General features: G+C 49.3%; 1 protein-coding gene across 7 annotated transcripts; it reads right to left on the reverse strand.

Annotated features, from left to right (window-relative positions):
- Positions 1-21: 21 nt before the first annotated feature.
- LOC102093413 (sulfate transporter) lies at positions 22-16079 on the reverse strand. 7 transcript variants are annotated; one of them, XR_010466056.1, is made up of 5 exons: positions 14585-16079; positions 13961-14085; positions 12396-13026; positions 5942-11588; positions 22-4188 (listed from the first exon to the last, which is right to left on the reverse strand). XR_010466056.1 is itself a non-coding variant. In XM_065029472.1 (5 exons), exons 2-5 carry the CDS (start codon positions 14732-14734, stop codon positions 9993-9995), a joined length of 2502 nt encoding a protein of 833 aa, XP_064885544.1. In that variant the 5' UTR covers positions 14735-14810; positions 15099-16079; the 3' UTR covers positions 22-9992. The 7 variants fall into 7 exon arrangements, 5 of the variants coding, with proteins under 5 accessions (XP_064885544.1, XP_021156823.2, XP_013225854.3 ...); XR_010466057.1 differs by having other exon boundaries at positions 22-449; positions 1225-11588; XM_065029472.1 differs by having other exon boundaries at positions 22-11588; positions 14585-14810; positions 15099-16079.
- Between the last annotated feature and the right edge of the window lie 6178 nt (positions 16080-22257).

Genomic DNA, 22257 nt, shown 5'->3' on the forward strand with positions numbered 1-22257 from the left:
GTGGAATATTAAATAAGTCTGATATCAAGGGATGAGTAATTTTTTTTTTGAAGACAAATTCCACGTTTACAGCTCGTGAGCTGGAAACTACTAAACAAACCACCAGAAATGGAAGGATGAGGGAGTGTGACATGGCAGTTGATAATAAAGCATCCCCAGCCTGAGCAGACGCGGGTACCTGGAGAAGCGCTGGGGCTGCATCCTGGGCTGTCTCTTCTCCTCCCTTTGATGAAGCCACATCTGTCCCACGGTTTGTCCTCACAGGCTGGCGTTGCTGCTGGCTCTGTGCACGTCCTGGTTTCTCCTCTCGGTTCGCACACCCACGGTGCTCCCCAAACCTGAGCGGTGTCTGATGGGGTTGTGTCCCCTGCTCATCAGCATCGTCTGGCGCTTCCTCTGACTCCTCTTGGGCAAGGCTCTCGGAGCGCTGGGCCACCTCAGTCCTCTCTCTGCAGGCCACAGAAGCGTGACAGAACTTTCCACCACTTTCTTTTAACTTGTGTTTTTTAAAAATCCTATTTCTAATGAAAATTTTCTACCAGGTTCTTTTCTCCTTCAAAGAAGTTTTGGAGGAAAAAGAGCTGCCTGGGCGGCAGAAGTGCATCTCCCGCCACCCCCCTGTGCAGCACCATGGGGCAGTTGGGTGTCTGTCTTGTTGTGCAGCGGGAGGCTGGGACCACCCCACTGAAACCAGAGAAAGGATTCTGGTGTAACCTGGCAAAAGAGCAAAGCCTCAGTGCAGGGGAGGGCTGGGGCCACCAGCGCCACCTCTCCCAGCATGAGGCACACTGGGCTGCACTGGCTTTATAGCCCGTCTTCCTATGAGCCCACCCTGTCACAAGGGAGGGTGACACAAAACCCTTCCCATCCTTATCCCCACTAGAGCACTGGGATGGACTTGCTGTGACAACGGAAGCAGCGAGGAGCCAAGCCCTGGGACACATCTGTGCAGAAACCTCCTGGAGCTCCCAAGAGCCGGGCGGCTGCGCAGCCCCGTGCTCAGCCCAGCGAGGTCCCGCGGCCATGGACAACGTGCAAGACATGCTGGATGTCACCCCGGCTGAGCAGGAGCCCTCGCTGGGCTTCATATTTTATATGCATCTGACTCTGTCTATATTTCCATGAGTACCGCATCTCTGCATGAATGAGGATAACTGTATGCAACCGTTAATAAAAGAGCTGAGTGAATCATTCATCATGAATTATCGATAGGATTAATTTTACCTTTTTGTCTGCTCTCAGGGTGCCATGAGCCCCCACAAATTTATTTTCCCTCTTTTATTAAATATTTTTGAAGATGAAGTAGATTAAAGCCAAGTAATCTTTCTCCTCTTTGCTTGGCTGGATGAGATGTTTGCAGTCAGGTTAACCCCTGCAAATTCTCCCAGAAAGTGTCTTCACTTTCCATCTGAGCCTAGAAGCTTGAAAATCTTTCCCCCTCAATGTTCACACATGTAAAGTGCAGTCATGGGGATCTCAGAGGAACATGAGTTCAGAACAGCGGGACAAGCAGAAAGGAAGGGGTTTCACAAACCAGCTGAAATGAATGACCAGCTGTGCCAGGCAGGGCTGCAGGTGTGCAGGCTCAGCTCCGCAAGTTCAATGCACACACGTTCAGAAGCTGTTTGAGCTCCTCTTTCTGCCAACAAGGAAAAATCAGCTCTTCAGGCAAGGTCCTGAGCCTCCACGCTGCCCAAGCAGGGAGGAGGTCGGTACGGATCAGGTAATTCTCTGCCATTTCTCTTGTGCGTTTCTTTTCCATGTGCATCTGTTTTCAGGTAGAGCAGCTGCCTGGAACAGAACCTGCTCATCACAGATTTGAAGCCCAACACATCGTTGAGTAAAGGCAGGACTTGGTTCCCCAGCAGTTTTGGCAAATGCTGGCCACGCTCAGTATTCTGCACATGCTTCACGCCAAGAGCTTCGTAAGCCCAGGATATTCAGTTGAGCTGTTCATATGCGGAAAACTAACCTGGCTCCGTTTCCCACCTCAGAGCAGGTGAAATTCAGCTCCGCAGCAGCAGCAGCCTGCTGGGTGCTCCCACGCTCTTGCCTCTCACAAGACTCTTCTTTGCACACGCAGACCTCTACTTGCACGGAGATCTCAGCGTTCGCACGGCCTGAAAACCCAGAAGCATGAATGCCCATGAGCATCGCACGCAAAGTGCTGCAGCCCCTGGCAATCAAACACTCATTCAAACCAATTTGATTCATGCTGGTTTTGCACGTCAGCTCATCTCCAGACAGGACGTTGCCGATCCTGTCCGCTGGCGTTTGAACATCCCATTATTCAGTGTGACAAGCATGTCCTGTCGTGTCTCGGAGAGGTTTCCCCTTGGCTGGCCACATGCCGCCCGGCACCACCCCGGATGGTTTTACACGAACAGGCCAACAATTATTCCCTTGCAGATGGCTGTGAGCTGCGCCGGGGACCAAGGCTGCTGTTTCCATGGCAGCACGTACACCATTCCACTTGTGAGCAGCCCTACTATTAAAATACAAACAAAAATAAACCTGGAGAGTGACTTTTCCCTTCCCACTTGTTGGCCTTTCACCCTCTGCTCTGTGCTGGAACCCTCAAGCTGCCGCTGTGGCTTCTCCCATCGAGTGTCCCCGGAGCTGCTGAACTTCCCAAGTCCTTTACTTGCTTTGTGGAGAAGCATTATTTCCAATCATTAATTCCCCATTTATGTGTCCAGAGTGACTTGCAGCAGCTCAGCAGAATAAAAGTCAAACCAGAGCTGCCCATCTCGGAGCTGTGATACCCATTTGTTTCGGTTGGGCTTTGACAAGGTGGCCACGTGGCTATTCCCTCTCCATAGCTAGGACCGAGAGCAACAGCTGGGTTCCAAGAAATGCAGAAGGCAGCTAAGTATTTTCACTTCTAAGAAACAAATACCAGAAATTCCCCATCAAAATCTAACTCGCCTGTTGCAAGTTTCACCTTCAGCCGTCTTCGCTTCTCCTTTTTGCAGTTTCCACGCTGATTTTGGCAAAACACACAGCAGCATTCGCACAGACTTAAAGGGGAATTCATTATGCAGCTTCCCAAACACGGCAGATATTTAAAGCTGAATAATGGGCATGTGAGGCCAGCCCGGCACAGGGGTGGAAGGCTCAGCAAAAGGAAATCACATTTCACCCCAGCAGCTGCTCTGCTTCCTCCTCGAGGTCACGCGCAGTCAGTTATTTGCATTAAAACAGTTTGTAGGGGGGGGAAAAATAGAGAAGAAAATAAATAAATGGCTGCCTGTGGTCCAGCCACAGCAGCCTAAAGCATCCCAGGAGTATTCAGCCCGGTTACTCTTGGGGAAGGAGAGTGGTTCACCTAATCCCATACCTTATCTTTATAGTGGCTTCTAGCGGGTACCTAAGGAAGAGGTTGAGAGGGGTCGGGCACATAGGCTCAGGCAAGCACACGGTGTCCTCGGGGCGCTCGTGGAGCTTCCAGTGATCTGTGGTTAAACAAGTCCCTCAGCCAGAGGGGACACTGCTGCCTCAATTAATTATTCTTCCTTTAATTCCTCCTGCCGCATTACAAACACATTTTTGGCTTCTGGCAGCAAGGGGATCCAGGATTACTTGCCCCTTGTGTGAAAAGCCCTTTTGTGTATCTGGAGTGCACAACACGCCTGTGTCAGCTGGTGCTTTCTGTTTCTTGTGCAGAAACAGAGAGGAAACGGTCCTTCCCTGCTCATACAAATGCACAGGTTCTTCCAGGGGCTTCTCCCGAAGTTAATGCTTTAATATGCACTAATGTTCCTGCTTCTTTCAGCAGTGCTTGCACTAGATGAAGAGATACTGACAGCTCCAAAGCCTATGAACAGGTATATGTCTTAGTCGGAGAGGCAGGAGATGCTTATGCCGGTAGTTAAAAAGCAGTATTAGCAGAAGGGCTGTCTCACACTTCAAGGAAGCGTTCTTAGGTGCTCACCCCACCAACAAAGCATCAGATTCTCTGGTATTTTCTTTCCAATCCGCATGTGAAGGCTTGAGAGCAGCAAGTCTCCTTCAAACAGTGCCTGCTCAGCATCGTCTGCTGCAACTGCAGCTGCAGGGACCGTCGCACCCGCTGGCTTCTTCCTTATGTGCTGAGTTGCCTCTTCCCCACAACAAACAGTGAGATGTTCCCTTCTTGTGGGCAGAGCACAGGGACGAACGACCCCATTGCTTTTGAGTCACAGTGACCTGGACAGGTGGGGATGGAAGGAAGGGTGGTAGGAGATAAGCACAGGACCTGGGTAAACACAAAAGGGCTCCAGGGTGTCTGTAACATCTTGTGTGGATGCCACCAGCCCCTAACCTTGGATTGCCATAGGCCATGGCTGCTGACCCCTGGATCCCAAGTCCTCCCTCATCACAGTGAGGGTACGTCAGCAGCAGCTGCCTTTGATCTGCACCAGGGCAGCAAAGGACACACAGGGACCTTCCATCCTCTGTCACCCTTGGCAGCCCCAGGCTGGGCCCGTCCTCTCTGCAGGCAGGGAGCTGACACCAGCCCAGCCGCAGCGGTGACACCCATGGGGACAGCTGAGCGTGGCACACACCAGCCTCTTCCCAACGCCCTCTGCCCTGGGATGGCAGATCTGGCAACGTGCGGCATCACTCAGGCCACGGCCACGTCACGGTTAGAGCGAACCACAGAGTCTCCCAAAAACTGGTGCCCACGCTCCTGCAGCGGCTCCTCAGCAGCTCTGATCCGTGTGAAACAACGATGCCATCCAGTGGCTGCGAGCCCCTGCTCCCCTCGGCACCGAACATTCGCCTGCCTTGATTTTGAACTTACTTTTGGTGTGCCACCTCATCTCGAAATAAATACTCTCCAGACTTAAATCCCTACAGTGAACCCTCTTCTGCGCCCCAGTGCCCCCCAGCAGCACACACCAAGCACAGCAGCCTCGTCCCTGCGTCCCCACTCGCGCAGAGCAGCGTCCCGGGCTGTCACCTCCCGGTGGCAGGGGACACTCAGCACCAACAACTGTTGCACTTAGAGGAAATATCGATTTGGAAGAAGAGGGCTGGCTTTTGTTGGAAGTGCAAAGATTCAATTAAATGTTCCTTAAAAAAATGAGTTAACATAGAAAACGCGACAAACAGATCCTTCGGCAGAGGCGGTTTGAAATGCAAACAGCTTGGAGATAGCAGCCTTCACCACTGTTCTTTTTCCTTTGCTTTATTGAACTTTAGTATCTATTATCCAATACCTGCTCTGAGTCTCAGCTGCTATCTGACTTGGCAGGTATTTTACAATACATTTAATCTTGTGTCGACTTTATAAAGAAACCACAATTCTATCTGCTGAAACACACTTCTCAGTCACTGAAGAAGAAAATACAAGAAAGATTTTCTTCTTGTTGGACTCTTTTCAGCTTCTAGGCTGAAAAAAACCCTCCTTTTCTGTGCTTTTCCCATAATTATGTGGGCTATATACTTTGATTTTTTTTAAGATGTAACAGCCATCTTCACAGACTTCAACCATTCCCAGGGGCGAGGGCTCTTCAGACACCCACCAAAGGCCCCAGAAACTGCAGGACCTGGCAAAACTGCAGGATTTTGCCATAAAACCTAAGGGCAGCAGATGACCAGAGCTGCTCCGGTGCAGCTGGAACTGGAGTCCAGTTAAACACTCACCCTCATCTGTGCCTCAGGTATTTTCAGACCAAGCAAATGAAGCTCATTTCAGCTCCCTCCCTGCCTTGCCAGCTCTCTCGCTCTCTTTACCATCTTCCTGCCCTGCTTTGACCTTTTTTTTTCCCTTCCTGAAAGCCAAGAATCTCGGAGGTTTCCCTTGATGCCAAACAGATGGACACAAAACTCCCTCTGCTCCCCCTGTCCCCATCAAAAGCACCCCCGGTCCAGGACTCTGCCCTGGCCACCCCTGTGCCCTCTGTCTGTCGGCTGCTAGAAACCGGGATTACAACAAACAATTTATCCTCCTCACCTTTTTTCATTGATGACAGCACCGAGGAAAAGAGCTTCTCTCCAAGTTTCCAAGACCCGTGTTATCACTAGATTTAAATAAATCAATAAATAAATCAGAAACCACAACCTTTAGCTGTGCTCACAAGATCCAGCTCTCCTTTAAGCCCTCTGTGGAACATCATTGCCTCCACAGCTTGATTTGATAGCAGCTGCAGGTTGTTTGGGCCATCATTCACTGCTTCTACTATCCCCCAGTTTGTGCCACCTACTGGTGCAGCAAGCAGAGCCATCAGAACAGAGGCACTCACTGGCTCCTCCAGCCTCGGTAATAAGGTCCCCAGGGTCAGGCATCTGCTTGTCAACTCTCCTCTCGCGTCTTTTAACTGAAATTGAGGTATTTTTGGGCAAGCAGCCCACAAAGGAGGAGACAGTAATAATATATCGGAGACAGAAGGTTTAGCGGCACTTCTGCAATCTCTCCAAATCCTTGTTCTGCTCAGGTGGACCATGACCATCTCCATGTACCACTGGCCTCGTCCCCAGGGAGGGACCCTGGGGGAGACCCTGGGTTATCCATGCAGCTGAGCATCCAGTCTCCTCTACAGTTTGCTTTATTAATGATTTTTAATCTTGACTGTTATCATTGTTATTATTATTACTTACAAGTACTTCAAGCTCTCAAGGGACACGATAACGTGCAGTAATTAGCCAGCCAGGCGGCAGCTGCCAAGAAAGCAGCGTGGAGCCCAGCGCTCCCCACGCTGCAGCGTGTGTCCGTGTGTCCATGTCCACCCCCTCCCTCCTGCCCCTTCCTCACTTTCCTCAGTCCCACTGGCACAAGCTCCCCCACTTTCGCTGTTCAAATCGGCATTGCCAGCAGCGGAGCCAGTTCGTTAGCAAATCGCCGGGATGGCTCGGGGGGCCGGCCAGTGCACGTCCCCTCCTTGGGAGCTGCCCCGGCTGCGCTCAACCAGCAGAGCTCTGCTCTTCCCTCATTCTCCCTGACCTTTATTTTTCCAACATCCCATCACATCAATGGTTTTCCTTGGTGTGCTACTCTTACCCTAACACGCTGTATCTAACCGGGAACTGGCCCCTGGATGTCATGACAAACCCCCGCCACAGTCTGGAAACACTATTTTCCACTTTGCTAAACAATTCCTGGGGAAGCGGTGCTGTTTGACCCATCGAGCCGGGGCAGGGTTGGCACGGAGGCGATGGGCACACCATCCATGCTCTGGTACCAGCACTGCAGCTCCCCAGCCTCCGAAAATCACCCACAAGGGGTTTGCTGTGCCAGGCTCGGCCGTGCTGGCAGAGGACAGGGCTGGGTGGACCCGCACCATGAGCATCCCTCATCTACCTGGGCCCTTGGGAGATGCTTGTTGCCAAACCCAGATGCCCCCCGAGGCCAGCCCAGCCCCAGCGCTTCGGGACGGCATCGCGGTGTCCCCAGCTGAGGTCTTGAGCTGCCAGGGCAGCCAGCAGAACCTGCCCTTATCTCCGCAGTCCTGCAGGTCAGGCTGCAGCCCAGGGAGCCCCCTTCTTTAAAAGAAGCTGTGAAAGTGTTTTTATCCAGACTCATCGCTCCTGCACGGAGCTTTTCACCCACAGGTGGACTATGTCTGCCCAAGCCACTGTCTGGTGATTCCTCTGTCACAGGGTTATCTCCAGTGAGGCATTAATGCTGGCCCTAACCCCCCAGGAAATGCGTTGCTATCGCCTGCAGCTCAATGTTTTCCCTTTCTAACAGTTTTGTCTTCTAGGGAAAGCTTGCATGTGTGCATTTTATGCACGTGCCAGCAGCACGCTAACTGCTTTATTGCAGTTAGAGGTCTGCAAAAGCAGCTTCTTGCCATTATACAAAGAGTGTGTTTCTAGGAACAGGCAATGGAAATGAGAAGAGCCCTCCCTGCAGCAATCTCATCTGCTTTCTAGAAAAGGAAGCAAACGCCCATCAGCTGCAACAACCTTTATGCCTTAAACCTCCCCAGAGGGAACATTTCAAACCTTCAAAAGGATTTAAACCTGTCCAGTTGCTACCGAGGCATAATTAACAGTTGCGCAGTCAGCTCCAACTGCAAATGACGAAGCCTTAGCAGCAATCCTCTATTTGTCACACTCCTGGAGTATTTATAGATCCACAGCAAGGCAGGGGGGAGAGAGAAGGAGAATAGCAAGTGACTTGCTTACCAGGAGGGATAACATTTGTTTTCGGCTGCGTGACATTTCCCAGCCCCTGGCGAAGCTTTAGGGGAACAGCACACGAGATGCTCTGGGGGACACAGCGGCAGGTCCGCTTGGGTGGGAGATGCAGTGGGTCAGCCCCAATGGAGATGTCAAGGCAAACCGGGGGACTTGGGCTGTTGCAGTTGGGTGCTGGGGCAGACAAGTGCCACGCACCCTCACCAGGAGCCCTTTTGTCACTGGGAACTGGCCCACGGTTGCAGTCCCTTCCCACCCACATCTACTTCCACCAGGAGATGTAGGCAGCAAGGGGCCAGCCTGATCTCGCGTGACACTGGTTATAAACTGACCTTGGACTGTGTCATTTGTCCTTCCTCATCTCTCCTCTGTGTCATTTACAGCCCAGGGCCTCTTAATAGGAACTGATATAAAAATAGCAATCATCCTTGAGCTACCTTGGCGACGTGTGGGGAACAGAAGAATGCTGGGTCACCCAGAGGTTTGACTTGTGGACGGGAAGGTGATGCTGGAGCCGATGGGCAGGGAGATCTGGGTGAGCAGCCTGCTCTGGGCTGGACTGGAGATGGAAGGAGTTTGCCACCTCTGTTCTCCTTTCCAAGGGAAGGCATCCTATAAAAACTGCCCGATATCTCTTTAGCATTTTCAGAGCTCTGAATGGGAACTGCTCAATTAAACAGCCGTTTCGCATTCAGAAGGCTGTGGGAACCGCTGCTCTGACAGTGATCTCATCTGCACTATCTCGCACCAGGCTGTGCCCAGGAATTATCAGCACTGGTTTTATTTCCTGCTGTGGCTTTATGACCCCACTGAGATCATAAAAACATCTAAAGTCTAAGTAAACCAATCTAATTTTCCCCATAAACTGTCTTATAAAGAAAATGATAGCAATGCTATTCCAAAGGGGAAGGAAGGTCATAATCCTTGCAGGTAACAAGGCCTTTATTCTCTACTGACTTGCTGATTCTCTCCTGCTCAGACACCAAACTGCCCCTTTATTCATTGCTCCATGGCTGATGCAACCTCCCTGGGGAGTTGCCTCACGCTGTGATGGATGGTGAGGAGCTCTGGGGACAGAAGCTGGTGGCTGCAGCCATGGGGTGCCATGCACACCCGTCCACCCAGCCCTGCAAGCCTTGCTCTGGCCTCTTCAGTCAATCCAGCTTCACCTGACACTTAACCTTGTTCCAAGGACCTGCAAGCAGCTGGGCATATTGTGCTCTTTAATCCATTTGAATTAGTCTCTTGACCACAAGTAGACATTTCCCTGAGCACAGCCAGGTTTTCTTTTGCATACATTTTATTTACAGCAGTCTCCTAAGCAGCTGTTAAAGCCAGAGCTCCCTTCAGTGGGATATCCTTGGTGCGGCATTTCTTGGGTGAAGCCAGTGGAATAGTCACATATTAAATTTGCAACACAGAGGGTGTTTTTTGCAGATGGAGTTCACAGAAGAAAAGTCATTCTGGTACTTGGCAATGCTGCGGAGCAAGGACTCAGCCCCGGGATGCAGAAGCAGAACCAGCCAGATGCTGCCAGTCCCAGCCCAGCAGAAGGGACATGTCCCCACGTCTGCCCCAGAGCTGAGGCTCCTCCAGCCCTGTTTTCTGAAACTTCTTTGTTTTTAAGGAAAATGCTTTGCTGTTGTTATGTGCCTGTTGGAATTCTCTCCTAAAATCCACACAGAAAATGATTTGCTGTTGTTATGTGCCTGTTGGCATTCTCTCCTGAAATCCACACCTTCCCCGACCCTTTCACCCCATGCCATCAAAGTCTTTTTTGCATTCTCTGTCTGCACAAAGATCACAACTGCTTTCAATTGTGTCCCAAGCCCATCCCCATTAGAAACCATCCCTCACACACAGGTCTACAAAGACACCTGGAAGTCCAGGTCTTCGGGGTCCAGGAGAGCATCCTTTTTCTCCTTGCTGTCCTGCTGCTCATTATAGCACTGCTCAGCAAACTGGACAGCATCATGGACGCTGTGGAACGCCAGCTGACCACCGCTGTCTGTCCTGCCAGCCCAACCTCCGTCCCGGAGCTGGTGGCGAATGGAAGGGTTGCAGTTGGCCAGGAGCACCTGGACACCAATCTCCTTGTAGTCATGGTGTATCTCCTTCAGCACCGAGAGACCCACAGTGTCTATGAACTGCATCGCCCCACAGTCAAGGATTAAGGTGTGCATATCTATGGAGGGAGGAGAGGCATCGGCTGGAGGCTTCTCAGTCCTTTTTTTGGCAGGCTTCAGGCAGCCAAACCTGGTGCCAAAAAAGCTCTTGTTGTTGCCTGTGTCTGCATTTGCCCGGGCCCCCACCATTTGGTGCTTAGCAGCCAGCAGGACAGGATTTACCCCAGTTTTCTGGTAAAGAACAGTCTTGAAATAGTCCTTGTTGGCATAGTAGAGAGATGACTCAAAGCGGAAGATCTTGATGTTGGCAATACTGCTGAGCTGCTTGTAAGTGGACCGGTCCTCATAGATTTCCGTGTTGCTGACCTTGCCCAGGAGCGTGGCCCTGGGCCTCTGCGTGCGGAAGATAACGCAGAGCAGAGCGAAGCAGACGCCCACGAGGAGACCGATCTCTGTGGTGATCAGCGTGGAGGACAGCATGGTCGTCCACCACACCACCGTGTCCAGCTTGCTGAGCTGCCACATGCGGGGGGTGTCATGGAACTTCCTCAGGCCCCCCCGCAAGTTGACGATGGTGACCACCCCCAGGATGGAGGTCTGCAGCGAGTAGAAGAGCGGGGCGACCCACAGCAGCACCAGCAGCAGCACCAGGGAGGTGACCAGGCCAGAGACTTGGGTCTGGGTCCCCGTAGACTCCTTCAGCAGAGTCTTGGTCAGCGCTGCAGAGCTGGCAAAGCAGTAGAAGAAAGAAGGGACCAGGTTGCACATGCCAATGGCAATCATCTCTTGGTTGGCACGGACAGTGTAGCCGTGCTTTTTACCAAAGATTTCCGCCAAGGAGATGGTCATGGCAAAGCCAATAACAGCAATAGGCAGAGCATCAACTGCCAGGCTGGAAAACAGGTTTATATCTGGTAGAGTGGGTTTACTGAAGCCAGTGGGGATATGCCCGCAAACAGCAGACTTGTATCGCTCTTCAAAGTTAAAGTAGTAAGATGTCACTGTGGCTACAATGACCACCAGCAGCTCTATGGGAAATGGGGCCTTCATCTTCTCCTTATAGCGGTCATTGATCTCTTTGACAGGCACTATGATGGCCAAAGCAACCAGACTGGTGACCAGGTCACAGATATTGGTGCCCTGGATGTATCTGAAAAGGTCAACCCACGTCAGGATGAAGGACCCCACCCCCTCGTGACGAGGTATTTTCAGTCCCAGGAGATACTTCATCTGGGAGGTGATGATGGTGAGGCTGGAGCCGGCCACAAAGCCGCTGAGGAGAGGTTCTGACAGGTAGACAGCCACAAAGCCCAGCTGCAAAATCCCCAGCAGGATCTGAAAAGCAAGGCAGCCACTTTTTTAGCATTGATTAAGAAGGGCTGGGAGAGGTAGCTGGCAATTTATGTCACTCTGCTTCTTCAGCAGCTCTGGCTGTTTGTGTGCTGGGCATTCAGTGTGGCAGAAGACTTTTGTCAGCAGCAGCTAATCTGCAGTATGGGAAGCTAAAGAGACCTACCTATAATACTCATCTGTGGCTAAAGATGCCAGAGAAAGAAGCCTATGAGGTCCCTGCCTCCGTCTCCTTACCAGCAATAAGGGTGCATCACTAACACTGACACTCCAGGCAGCAGCCACGTCGCGGCAGCTCCGAGTACCGCTCGGTGCCAGAAAACCAGTGCCAGGCACTGAATTTTGGTTGTTCCAGTGAAGGAGCCTGAAGCTGTTTGGTGACAGCTGGGCCAGGCAGTGCCAGGGAGCACAACCTCAGGAGCCCCTGCTGATGGGGGTCCCTGAGGGATGTTCTTGCTGCTCTCACCCGCACCAGGAGCCAGCCCTCCAGGACCGGGCTCGTGGGAAGGTTCTCTCCCCTCCCTTGCTGTGTCTGATCCTAAGGGATGTTTCAGACACATCCGAGGACCTGGCCTGTCACATGGGGGAAACAAAACCCCACATTCAACCATGTTTGGGGCTTTCTAAATCAACTAAATTTGATTCAAGGGTGTCAGGGTCTAGTCATGTCAGAAAAGGTTTCTCACAACTTGTAAATCTGAACCAAGACTGGACCTTAGGGGTCTTTAGCTCAGAGAAGTTCCCAGAAGGGAAAGGACAGGGAGAAAACAGCACAACAGCAAACATTTGTACCTGGTAAAGGCCAACCAGAAAGCTTAAGGAAAGAGCCACAGTGATGGCGTAGCAGCTCCTGTCACAGAGACCTGTCCCATTGCTGACAGAAGTGGAGTTGCCCCCCAGCGAAGAGCCAGCACTGCTGTCACTGTACCCTGCTAGCCGGAGGTGCCGGTCCACAGACTGCCCGATCATCAGGCACAGGACACCAAAGGGGCCCACGAAGTTATGGCGCGACGTGGCCATAGCGACGTAGATGATATTGCAGAAGAAGCTGGTGTAGATTCCATAGATGGGATCCTGGTTGGCTAAGAGGGAGTAGGAGATGGACTGAGGGATGGCAACTACCCCCACCAGGAGCCCAGACACCACATCCCCAAACAACTGCGTCTTGACGTTGTAACGGGGAAGCCAGTCCAGCACTGGGAACAACCGACAGAAGAAGGTGATGATGGTTTGCCGACTGCATGTACAGACCTCTCTGGCTTTCTTTAGGATGAGATCCTTGGTGCTGAAGTCTGCGGGCTCATACTCCTCCAATTGGACATGTATAAAATTGGCAGGACCCTCTTCTGGTGTTGGGGAGCTCTGTACCTCTTCGCTCTGTCCTGACTTGTGGCTTGACGTGTCCTCCATGGCCCCAGGAGAGCTAAAGCAGGAGAGCTAAAGCAGGAGAGCAGGCAGTCGTGAGCTATTACAGTTATGTACATTGTGCTTTGTTTAGCTCTGGGGCTCAGGGAGATTGCATGGATAAATAAATAAAGGGAAACAACCTCAGACAAATCAAACAGAAAAGCACCTTCCTGCTGATTGTTGATTTGTTTGTTTTCATTTGCAGACCGGATTAACCGCAACCCCGAGAGCATGGTTTAAATTGCAGCACACTGGCACAGATGCCCACGGCAGGGACAGAGCTGTGCTCCTTCCCCACATACCCCTTGTTTTGAAACAGGACAGCACAGCGCGTTAAGATCAGAAACTATTATTTCACAGAAACTAAAGCTTCTTCAGGAACCCTGTGCTTCTTGATGACACCTCCACTTCAGCAAAGACTACTTTGAAAATGTTGAGAGATTCCAAGCGATGCTTTAGCAACGTGACACATGGGTAAGGAAGGTAATGTGCAAAACAATTTTTCCCTGAACATTTTAATTTACATTGCTGGTTGCATCAAACAGGCCTGTCACAGGGGCTCCTATCTGCAGAATAAAACAGTCTTACTGTTTCTGATTAAGTAACGGAGACACTTTCCAGTGCTACTCCAAGTTTTTCCAGCCAAAAAGCAGCTGCAAACAGACACACTGTTTGTCAAAACTGAGCAACATGCAGAGAAAGATTCTCCTGAGAGGAGACCCAGAGCGGCTGCAGTTTGGAAGTTGAACTGGGATGCTGAGAAACCCTGTTCCCCTGCCCTAGGGCTTCATTTCACACCACTAGTCCCAACCCAAACCTTCTACCTCCGCCTGCGGGGCCACACACCAGGTGTTTCTCACTGCCTGGAGCTTCTCCGCTGTGGACAGACCCATCTCCTCCCCCTGCAGCAAAAAATGAACAGAGAAAACGCGAGGCTCACAACCACAAACCTGTTTCCTTTGCCTTCCTTCTGGTCCGCGTGCTCCTTCCCTTGGGAACAGACCTGCGTTACCCAGCCAAGCACTGGCCCTTTTATCTCGCCCCAGCCAGTGAAGGTGCAGCCAGCCAAACAGAGCTGTGTTTTGAAAACAAACATCATTCTGGGTGAGTATTTTTGATGAAAACTTATTCTGGCCACTAAGAATGATTGAAGGTGTTCAGAGAAGTGCTCCTGTTAGATAACAGTATTGCTGGTATCTGGACGTGTGTTTGCTAAACAAGGGGAACGGTGCAAAAAGTCTCCTGTGTGTGCTATTGCCCTGCCTGCCCGGAACAGAGGGAGCACCACTGCCTGCGTCCTGCAAACCTGCACAACCCACATCGTGCACGTGCCTTCTGGAGACCACAGCACAAATAAGAAGGGATTTTGCTTTGCAGAAGCAAGCACAACTTGGTAAAGTGCAGCACCACATTTCTTTCATGGTTAGAGGTGAACAGGAACATTAGTGGCCAGGAACAGAAGGCAATGCCTCATCATCCTGAATTGAAATAGCCTCATCAATACCAGCTGTGACTGTTCTGCCCCTGTGATCCACGGTAACAGCCTGAGACCTCTTTACACATACTCTGCTCACCTCAGTCTCCACTTCTTCTTTTCCACCGATGTGGTCTCTAAGACTTTGCTGGGTGTGCCATTGCCGCCTGGAGCAGGACAAACACCTGGCACTCAGGCAGCACCGTCCTGACACCCTGTTCTGAGCTTGGGCAGGGGGCTGAGAGCCCATGGTGCTCAGAGAGGTGATGTGTGGTACAGAGAGATGGCATTTTCACCAGCCCTTGATTTCGACACTGTGGAGACACCTGGAGGGAAGGAGAGGGGAAGACTGGAAGATGAGCATCCTGAGTTACATTTATCTCATCAGTGGAGGTCTGCAGCTTGGTAATTAGGAGTAAATAAACATCAGTGCTCTCTGGCAGCAGGGAAAGGGGAGCCAGCTGCTCAATATATTTATTTATATGAATTCTTTTTTCTCTGCCATTCCTCCACAGCTCTTGTATTTTCAGGTACATCTGTTGATAGCTCTGCTTTCCCTTCCCCTTCTTTCAGTAACAGACTCAATCTTTCCCCAGCCTTGTCATTCCTCTTACCCTTAAAAGACAATCCCTTCATTTGCTTCATAATCCTTCCTAGTTGTGGCTTATCTTGTGTCATGGCCTGTCCGACGTTGTCTCTACTCACTCATTTTCCTTTTCCGTCTTCTTCCTCAGCAAATGACCCGAATTTCCATTTTCCGTACGATACTTTCATCTTCAAATTCCCTCGCTGGAGAACTGGCGAGTTGATCACTGAAGGGCTGGCCAGGCTGGGCTAAAACCCAGCTCAGCATAATCTGCCTTTGGGTTTTTCTGTTTTACCGGCTGTGTACCAGGTGCTGGGCGGGCTCTGCATGGGCTGCTCCCCTGGAACGCCTGCACGGGGCTGTGAGCCAGGGGATGGGGCTGGGGGTCTAAGATAGGAGCACGTGTGGTGAGAACTACAGGGAAGGCAGAGACAGGCAAAGGGTGCTGCTGATTGAAGCCCGTTAGCTCTGCATCAGCAGGGGTCAGAGTTACGCAGCTGAAGGCAATGCCTGTCCTGTGCTTTTCGAAGAGAGCAGAAAGCTCCAGCTGGGATTCTCCATAATTGAGTGCTCCTACCACCCTGCTGGCACCAGCATGAAAATTACAGCATGTGCACTGAGGTCACCTAAGGTAAAAGGCATCCTCAGGGAAAAGCTGAGCCATGCTGGATCAACAAAACATTTTGTGCAACTCGAGGACAGGTATGCAGAGATAATTCTTGCAGTAACTGCCCAGAGCTGCAGCTACAGCTGCTCTAATTTTGCTCTGACTGTTCCTGGCCATGACCCAACCAAGTCATAATCTGTTATGCTAAATAGCACTGAAATACGTTGCAGTAATTTTTTTTAAGGCTGAATATGTAATACCAGGCTTTGCAACTACACATATTGTAAAGTCCAGGTAGCACCAAACCTGACATTTCTTGCACCTCACAAATACAGACCTGGCCCACAGGAGGGTGCTGCTCACCGGCTCATCGTCATCACCACATTGCTTATCACCTCTTCCTCCTCAGGAGACAAACCAGGCGCCCTGGTTTATGTCGGCAGGAGCTGCCACGCCAGCCTGCAAGTGCAGCAGATGGTGCGGGGGACAGTGCACACCCCATGGGGACAACACGCACCCAACAGGGACAGGGGACACGCAACGGGGACTGGGGCTCGCTGCTCAAACACCTGTGGCTTTTCTTCTTAGAATTCATAGCTGTAGCATCTAAGGTAGCAAGCAAGCACCTGACAACAGAAAATCCATAAATATATTTTAATGGTGATAAAGAAATCCCAATGATTTTACTGTATTTGATAGAAAACTCTAGCGCTAGCAAATCTTCTACAATAAGGCACATAAGCATTTAAAAAGGGCAATTAATGCATATCAAACAGAGACGGCGTGAAGGAGAGTCAACGAGATGCAGAGGCCGCACCCAGAGCCGATCGCAGGACATCACAAGAAGGCCGAGAAAACACGACCCTCACCGTGCACCGGGTTGGGGAGCATGGGGGTCCCTGGTGGCAACACGTCCCTCCCCGCACCGCGCACCAGGCAGGTCCGTGTCACCAAACACCCACCGGGACAGACCGACTCCATGGAGAGAGTCACTGCCTGGCACCCTGGATCCCACCGCCCAGCTTGGGGAAATGCATACCTTATTGTTACCGCACAGATCAGTCACAGTAAAAAGCAAGGTGATCTTTTATACATAACTATACAACTTTGCCACATTTCATTCAAATAAATTATTTTGTAAACTGCTTAAGGTCAGTCGACCAGTGTGATCTGTTCCACTCCTGAGGTCTTGTTTGGTGAAACTGATTGGACAGCTTGTAAAAGCTGCTCCAGGCAAAGTTTGCCATTTTGTTTATTCTGAAAAACATTATGTCACAAATATCTAAAATTATTCTGAATTTAAAAAAAAAAAAATATCGAAAGTCATGCCCTGGAACATCCCGAGGTACCAGAGATGATGGTCAGGGACTCAAGTGGCTGATGAACTCAAGGCATCGTGTGCTTACCAGATAAAGCGAGGCTTTACCTCTGTTAACCATGTTTCAGCTGCATTTCAAATATACATAAAATTTGCCTCCTCAAGTGAAAAAGTAGATAAACTTGGGCCCAAGTCCAGCAAAACCTTTTGCTTCCCATCTTCCTGTGGAGTCCTGAGGTCATTTGGGAGCCGCACAAAGAGCCAAGTGCTTTGGAGAGAGCTGGAATTCAGATACTTTTGGCAGGGAAGTTACTCAATGGAGATGTGAATCTCTATCCAATGCTGTAGTATCTTGTGTATTTGCACTTTAGAGAATAGCAACATGCCCTGCCTTACACAATCTTTAGAAAATAAAATATAAACATATTAATCATAATACAACCTAAATATTCCTATTAAATATTTGCCATTTTGCCTAACCAGAGGCGTCACTTTTAGCATTGTTATAATCTCAAAATAAAAAGCAAGACTCAGTTACTTCCATTTCAGGCGGAACTTTTCTGAAATAGTAAAGATCAGGCAGGTTTCCACACTAGCAGCTGATCCCACAAAGGCTCACAAACACAATAACCAAGTGCACATAACTCTTGGGACTCAGCAAGGTCATCCACAGTGCAAAGCCTGCCCTAAAGTCATCGCTGCTTTTATCTATGCCAGCATAGTAGAAGTGCAAAGCCCTTCTGGCGTGGACAGGTACATCGGCATTGAAGTCACACAACGGCATCCTACACCGCGACTCAGCACAGTAAGCAGCACAGACACAAAGCGCCTTGTATGGCACAAGCAGCAGACGGCTGCTATCTGCATCACAGCTTCATTAGCTTAGGCATGTCCATTAAAAGAAAAATTAAATGTAAATCACTTCAATCATTTAATCACCTTTCCAAAGCATATGGAAAAAACCCAAAACAACACAAACCCAGAAAAACACATCAGAGGATAATGCCCTGAAACAAACTGTTTGCTGAAGAGTGCTCCTGCACCGCTTCTGGGATGGAGACGCGTGGGTGATGTGACTTCAACCCCCTAAAAAGCTCCTCGCACCGTCAGCACTGGAGATGACAGCAGGGAGCTGGGCACGGTGTGGAACAGCTGGTTAGCGCAGCCCACAGGTGACGGGCTGAGGAACTGCACCCAAGGAGATGCACAGGGTCACTGCTCTTCTCAGGGGAGGTTTGGCTACAGAAAGACTTGGACCCCACCAGGCAAGTCCCAGGTCCAGGACCATGCCCAGGCAGAGCTCAGCGCTGACCTGGGCACGAGGCTGCGGGATGCAGCTGAAAACCCCGGTGCGGCGCGGGATGCTCTCCCACCTGCAGCCCCTCACCACAGACCCACCAGCAGTGGGTTCCCGTGTCTCTCAGCACAAGCCAGTGGAGATGAAGGAACAGCTGAGTTCTCCCCCAAGAGAAAGCACCTTTCTGTTCAGCACTGCAGCCTGATGGGGACGGAGCACAGCGGCCGTGAAGCTTTGCTGCCCTGGCTGGGAGAGTCTTGGGTGGATTTAAGACTAAAATTAGATAAAAATAAATGAGCATGAGAACAGAAATCCCTTAGATATGTAGTTCAGGACAGCGACTCACAAGGCAGCACTGAGCAGGAACTAGGGCCTGGGTTATTATTATACTCCTGGAGAAAAGCACATGGCTGCGTACCAGTGTCACCGCAGCCCCAGGGGCCATTCCCGGGTGGCACCGTCACTTCTGCAGCTACACAGACCCTGGCACAGCCCAACACCAGGCTAAGGCTTGTGGGGGGACACACACAGTGCTGCTCCCCACAGGGCTGGGGTTATTTTACCCTCTGTTCAGGGACTTTAGCCTCATCAAAAGATCTGGCGTGAACACTGGGTAGCAGGTCACACATAACAGCAACATACAAAGGCAACGAGTCTTCTGTTTACAGTCAATCCCATGCAATGTCTTACAGCAAAACACAGAGAGAACCGCCAAGAAGGTGGATGCGAGTCTCCTAGTGAACTAGGGAGGAGTTTACAAGGAAATCAGGATCAATGAATCATGCAAGACTAAGGTAGGTGATGCCATTATAAATCCAAAATAAGCACCACACGTCCCACTGCAGCACCTTATCTTGTTTTATGAAGTGGCCTGAAGACTGTTTCCATATCAAAGCATTCACACAAGTGAAACATTTATGAGTGCAACGGCCACATTAGGAGGAACTGACACTGCTATCTATAGCAGCAGTAAATGGAAAAACAGAGCCTGACATTTCTAGGAGTCTCTAGTACAGCTGAGACCACGAGTGTTAATTTCCGTAATGCTGTGTTGTTGTCATTAATGAATGTGCTAATGATCTCCTAATTCTTCATTTAGACTGCTAATTGCTGATTAGTACATTTGGGAATGGAGATCAACTGATTTATACCACCTTCCAGTCTGGCCCCAGGTACTGAAGGGTGCGCCTGGGATGAACATTCCTGTTCTAGACAGATGGATAAACCCAAAAACAATCGTTCTGAGACTCCTATGGATTATACGTTAAGCTGTGAGGACAGAAACAGGAGTATCACAAAAGCCTAACTGAAGATATATACATATATATATATATCTGCTGCATTCATCATACAGCAGCAAAAGGTGTGTATATATATATGTACACATACACCTACACCCATGAAATTCCTTTATAAAACAAATTCTTCGGGGCAATAGTTTTCAAGCAGTGGTCCCTGATTCCTAAATGTGAAATTGGATTAGTTCCACAGGGTCCATACACATTTTCAAGCAAAACACAGTTCCTGCCAGTCAGCTTTTCAATTGGATTCTTGTCTCTCTTAAAAAGTCATTCCCAGACAAAGGAAAAGTTGCTGAAAACCCACTGCTTTAGGAAATTCCAGCTATTATAAGCTCTAATCTTTGGTTAATTCCAAAGGACTCTTTATTATATTGATCTCTCTGGCAAATTGCCTTTATTTCTGTTCCCTTTTTAACCAGTGCTGCGTGCGTTAATATAGACTTATTAATACTATGACCTCTGGATGTCATCTTAAGTAAGAATGTTAAAAGTTGTTCTTTTGGTTGGCTGGCTGCTTTTGCTGTTGCATTTTAACATGGTTTCTCTGTATTTTGCTTGAAATGGAATTTGGAGGCTGTGTTGCCCATTGTGGCTGCACAAACAGCACTGAGGCCAAATACGACATGCTCTAGCTAAACATAAACCACTTCGGCATATCTCTCAGCTGTAATCTGCATTAATTCGTCAAAAAAATCAATTTATGGCTGTTTCGTTGTGTTTTTATGTAAACAAGCACCCAGGAGCTACAAATACACATCCCACTTGCTGTGGGAAGCACATACTTCTCAGAAGTAACATTGCTATTCTTCCCTTCCTGGCACAGGCAGAAGTGTTTAAAAATGGTATTAAGGCTTTTGTTTAAGGTTCTAGAGATGCCTTCTGGTAATGGTTCTAGAGATGCTTTTGTGGCACCCAGATCCCTCCACACCCACCCAGGGGCTCTGAATGGGAACACAATGCAAAACAGGTACGATGAGGCATTAAAACATCATTTCCATCCTGCTTGCACTCCCTGCATAGGTGTTAATGCCACTCACCGCTTTTATACGGCTTAGGCTAATGCACTCTGGCAATACCGAATTGGCAATTCGAATTACCCAAACCGCATACAGGATTCTTAGCCCACAGTAAAAAGTTCACTCAGGGGGTTCCTGCAGGGAAAACCCACGATCAGCAGCAGCTGTTTGGGATTCTTCTCCTCTTACAAACACGCCGTAAGGCCGAGAAAGAACAATATTTGTGTTCAGTCCTGCAGAAGCTTCAGCATTTTCTCACTGACACTTGGGAAACCTGTCTCCTTAACAATGCAGTTCTAGAAAAACAAAGCACAGATCTCAGTTACATGCTACTTTTGAACACATCCTACAGCCTCCCCCGGCATTTCTATTTGATGCTACAACATCCTAAAAAGTGCAGTAAGTTCAGTTAACATACAAAGGTTCCCCGGTCCTTTCTGACACCTCATCCTTGAGGTCCCAACTCCCAGAGTGAACCCATACGTGTCATTTCAGCTGTCACAGAACGAAGGGAACAGTCACTGGTCCTAGCTCAGAAAAAACCCACCAATCCTAAACTCAAAAATCTGTTTCTAGTTAGAGAACGCTTCACCATTCATATTGTATTTGTATTCCTTTTGTATTCTATTCCTTTTGACTCCTAGCTCATGATTTTTGAACAATTAAAGATGAGAGTATTGCCTTTATACAACAGCTTTTCCCTTCTAAAAGCTGCAAGGAACCTGCAATTCAGAGTGTAAACTCCCCTGGGAGAAGCCACCGTCTTCCCTGGAGGTCCTAAATGCTACATATAGCTGGTACTCAGTAAAAACATGTCTCAAACCAACAAAATCCAATTATGAAGGCAGAATTAAGAGAACCTTTTCCTACCCAGTATTTTAGCATGAAGAACAGGCACTCTTCACTGTTCTGCATAATTTAGAAGTACAAAGTTTAATTTACACTCATATGGTCAAACAACGTTCAAAGAATTCTTGACTCCTTTTGCAATGCCTGGATTTCTTGCCCTGTCCATCCCCATTACATCAAGTCCATGACAGAGCATGTGTAAAGGGTCTGAGCTCAATAAAACCTGGATTTACACATGAATTCTGTGCGACATGGACAAATTGGGGCAGACGCTGGATAATCTACTGGCCCTTTTCATTTTGGTGCCTGTGATTCTGTCCGCCTGGCACATGAAACTGGCTACGAGGGACCGTTTTCTGTCGAAACTCAAGAATGGGAGATGTTTCCATCTCTAATGTCCACAATCCGAAAGAGCTCCTAAATATTAGGAAAATGAATGATTGACCATAAGCATGAATCAGACTTCTAAACTGTCACCTCTGAATAAAAATCACACCAAAAAAATTCGAGCTAAAGAGGCAAACTTTCTCGGCCCACGTAGACGGCCTTTTTCCCTCAAAATAAGACCTACTCCAAAAATAAGGCCTAGCATTTTTCAGGATTTTTGAGGATGCTCAAAATATAAGCCCTACTCCAAAAATAAGCCCTAGGTACAGTTAGTTAAAAAAATCAATTAAAATAGTGTCCAGGCAGCTATACATGTAAAAAAGTAAAATTAATAGGCAATAGAATGCAGCAGGACAGATACACCCCACACCAAGAAAAGAAGACACCCCCAAAAGAATCGCACTCAAGAGAC

This window comes from Columba livia, chromosome 14 (genome assembly GCF_036013475.1).
Source record: "Columba livia isolate bColLiv1 breed racing homer chromosome 14, bColLiv1.pat.W.v2, whole genome shotgun sequence".
NCBI lineage: Eukaryota > Metazoa > Chordata > Aves > Columbiformes > Columbidae > Columba > Columba livia.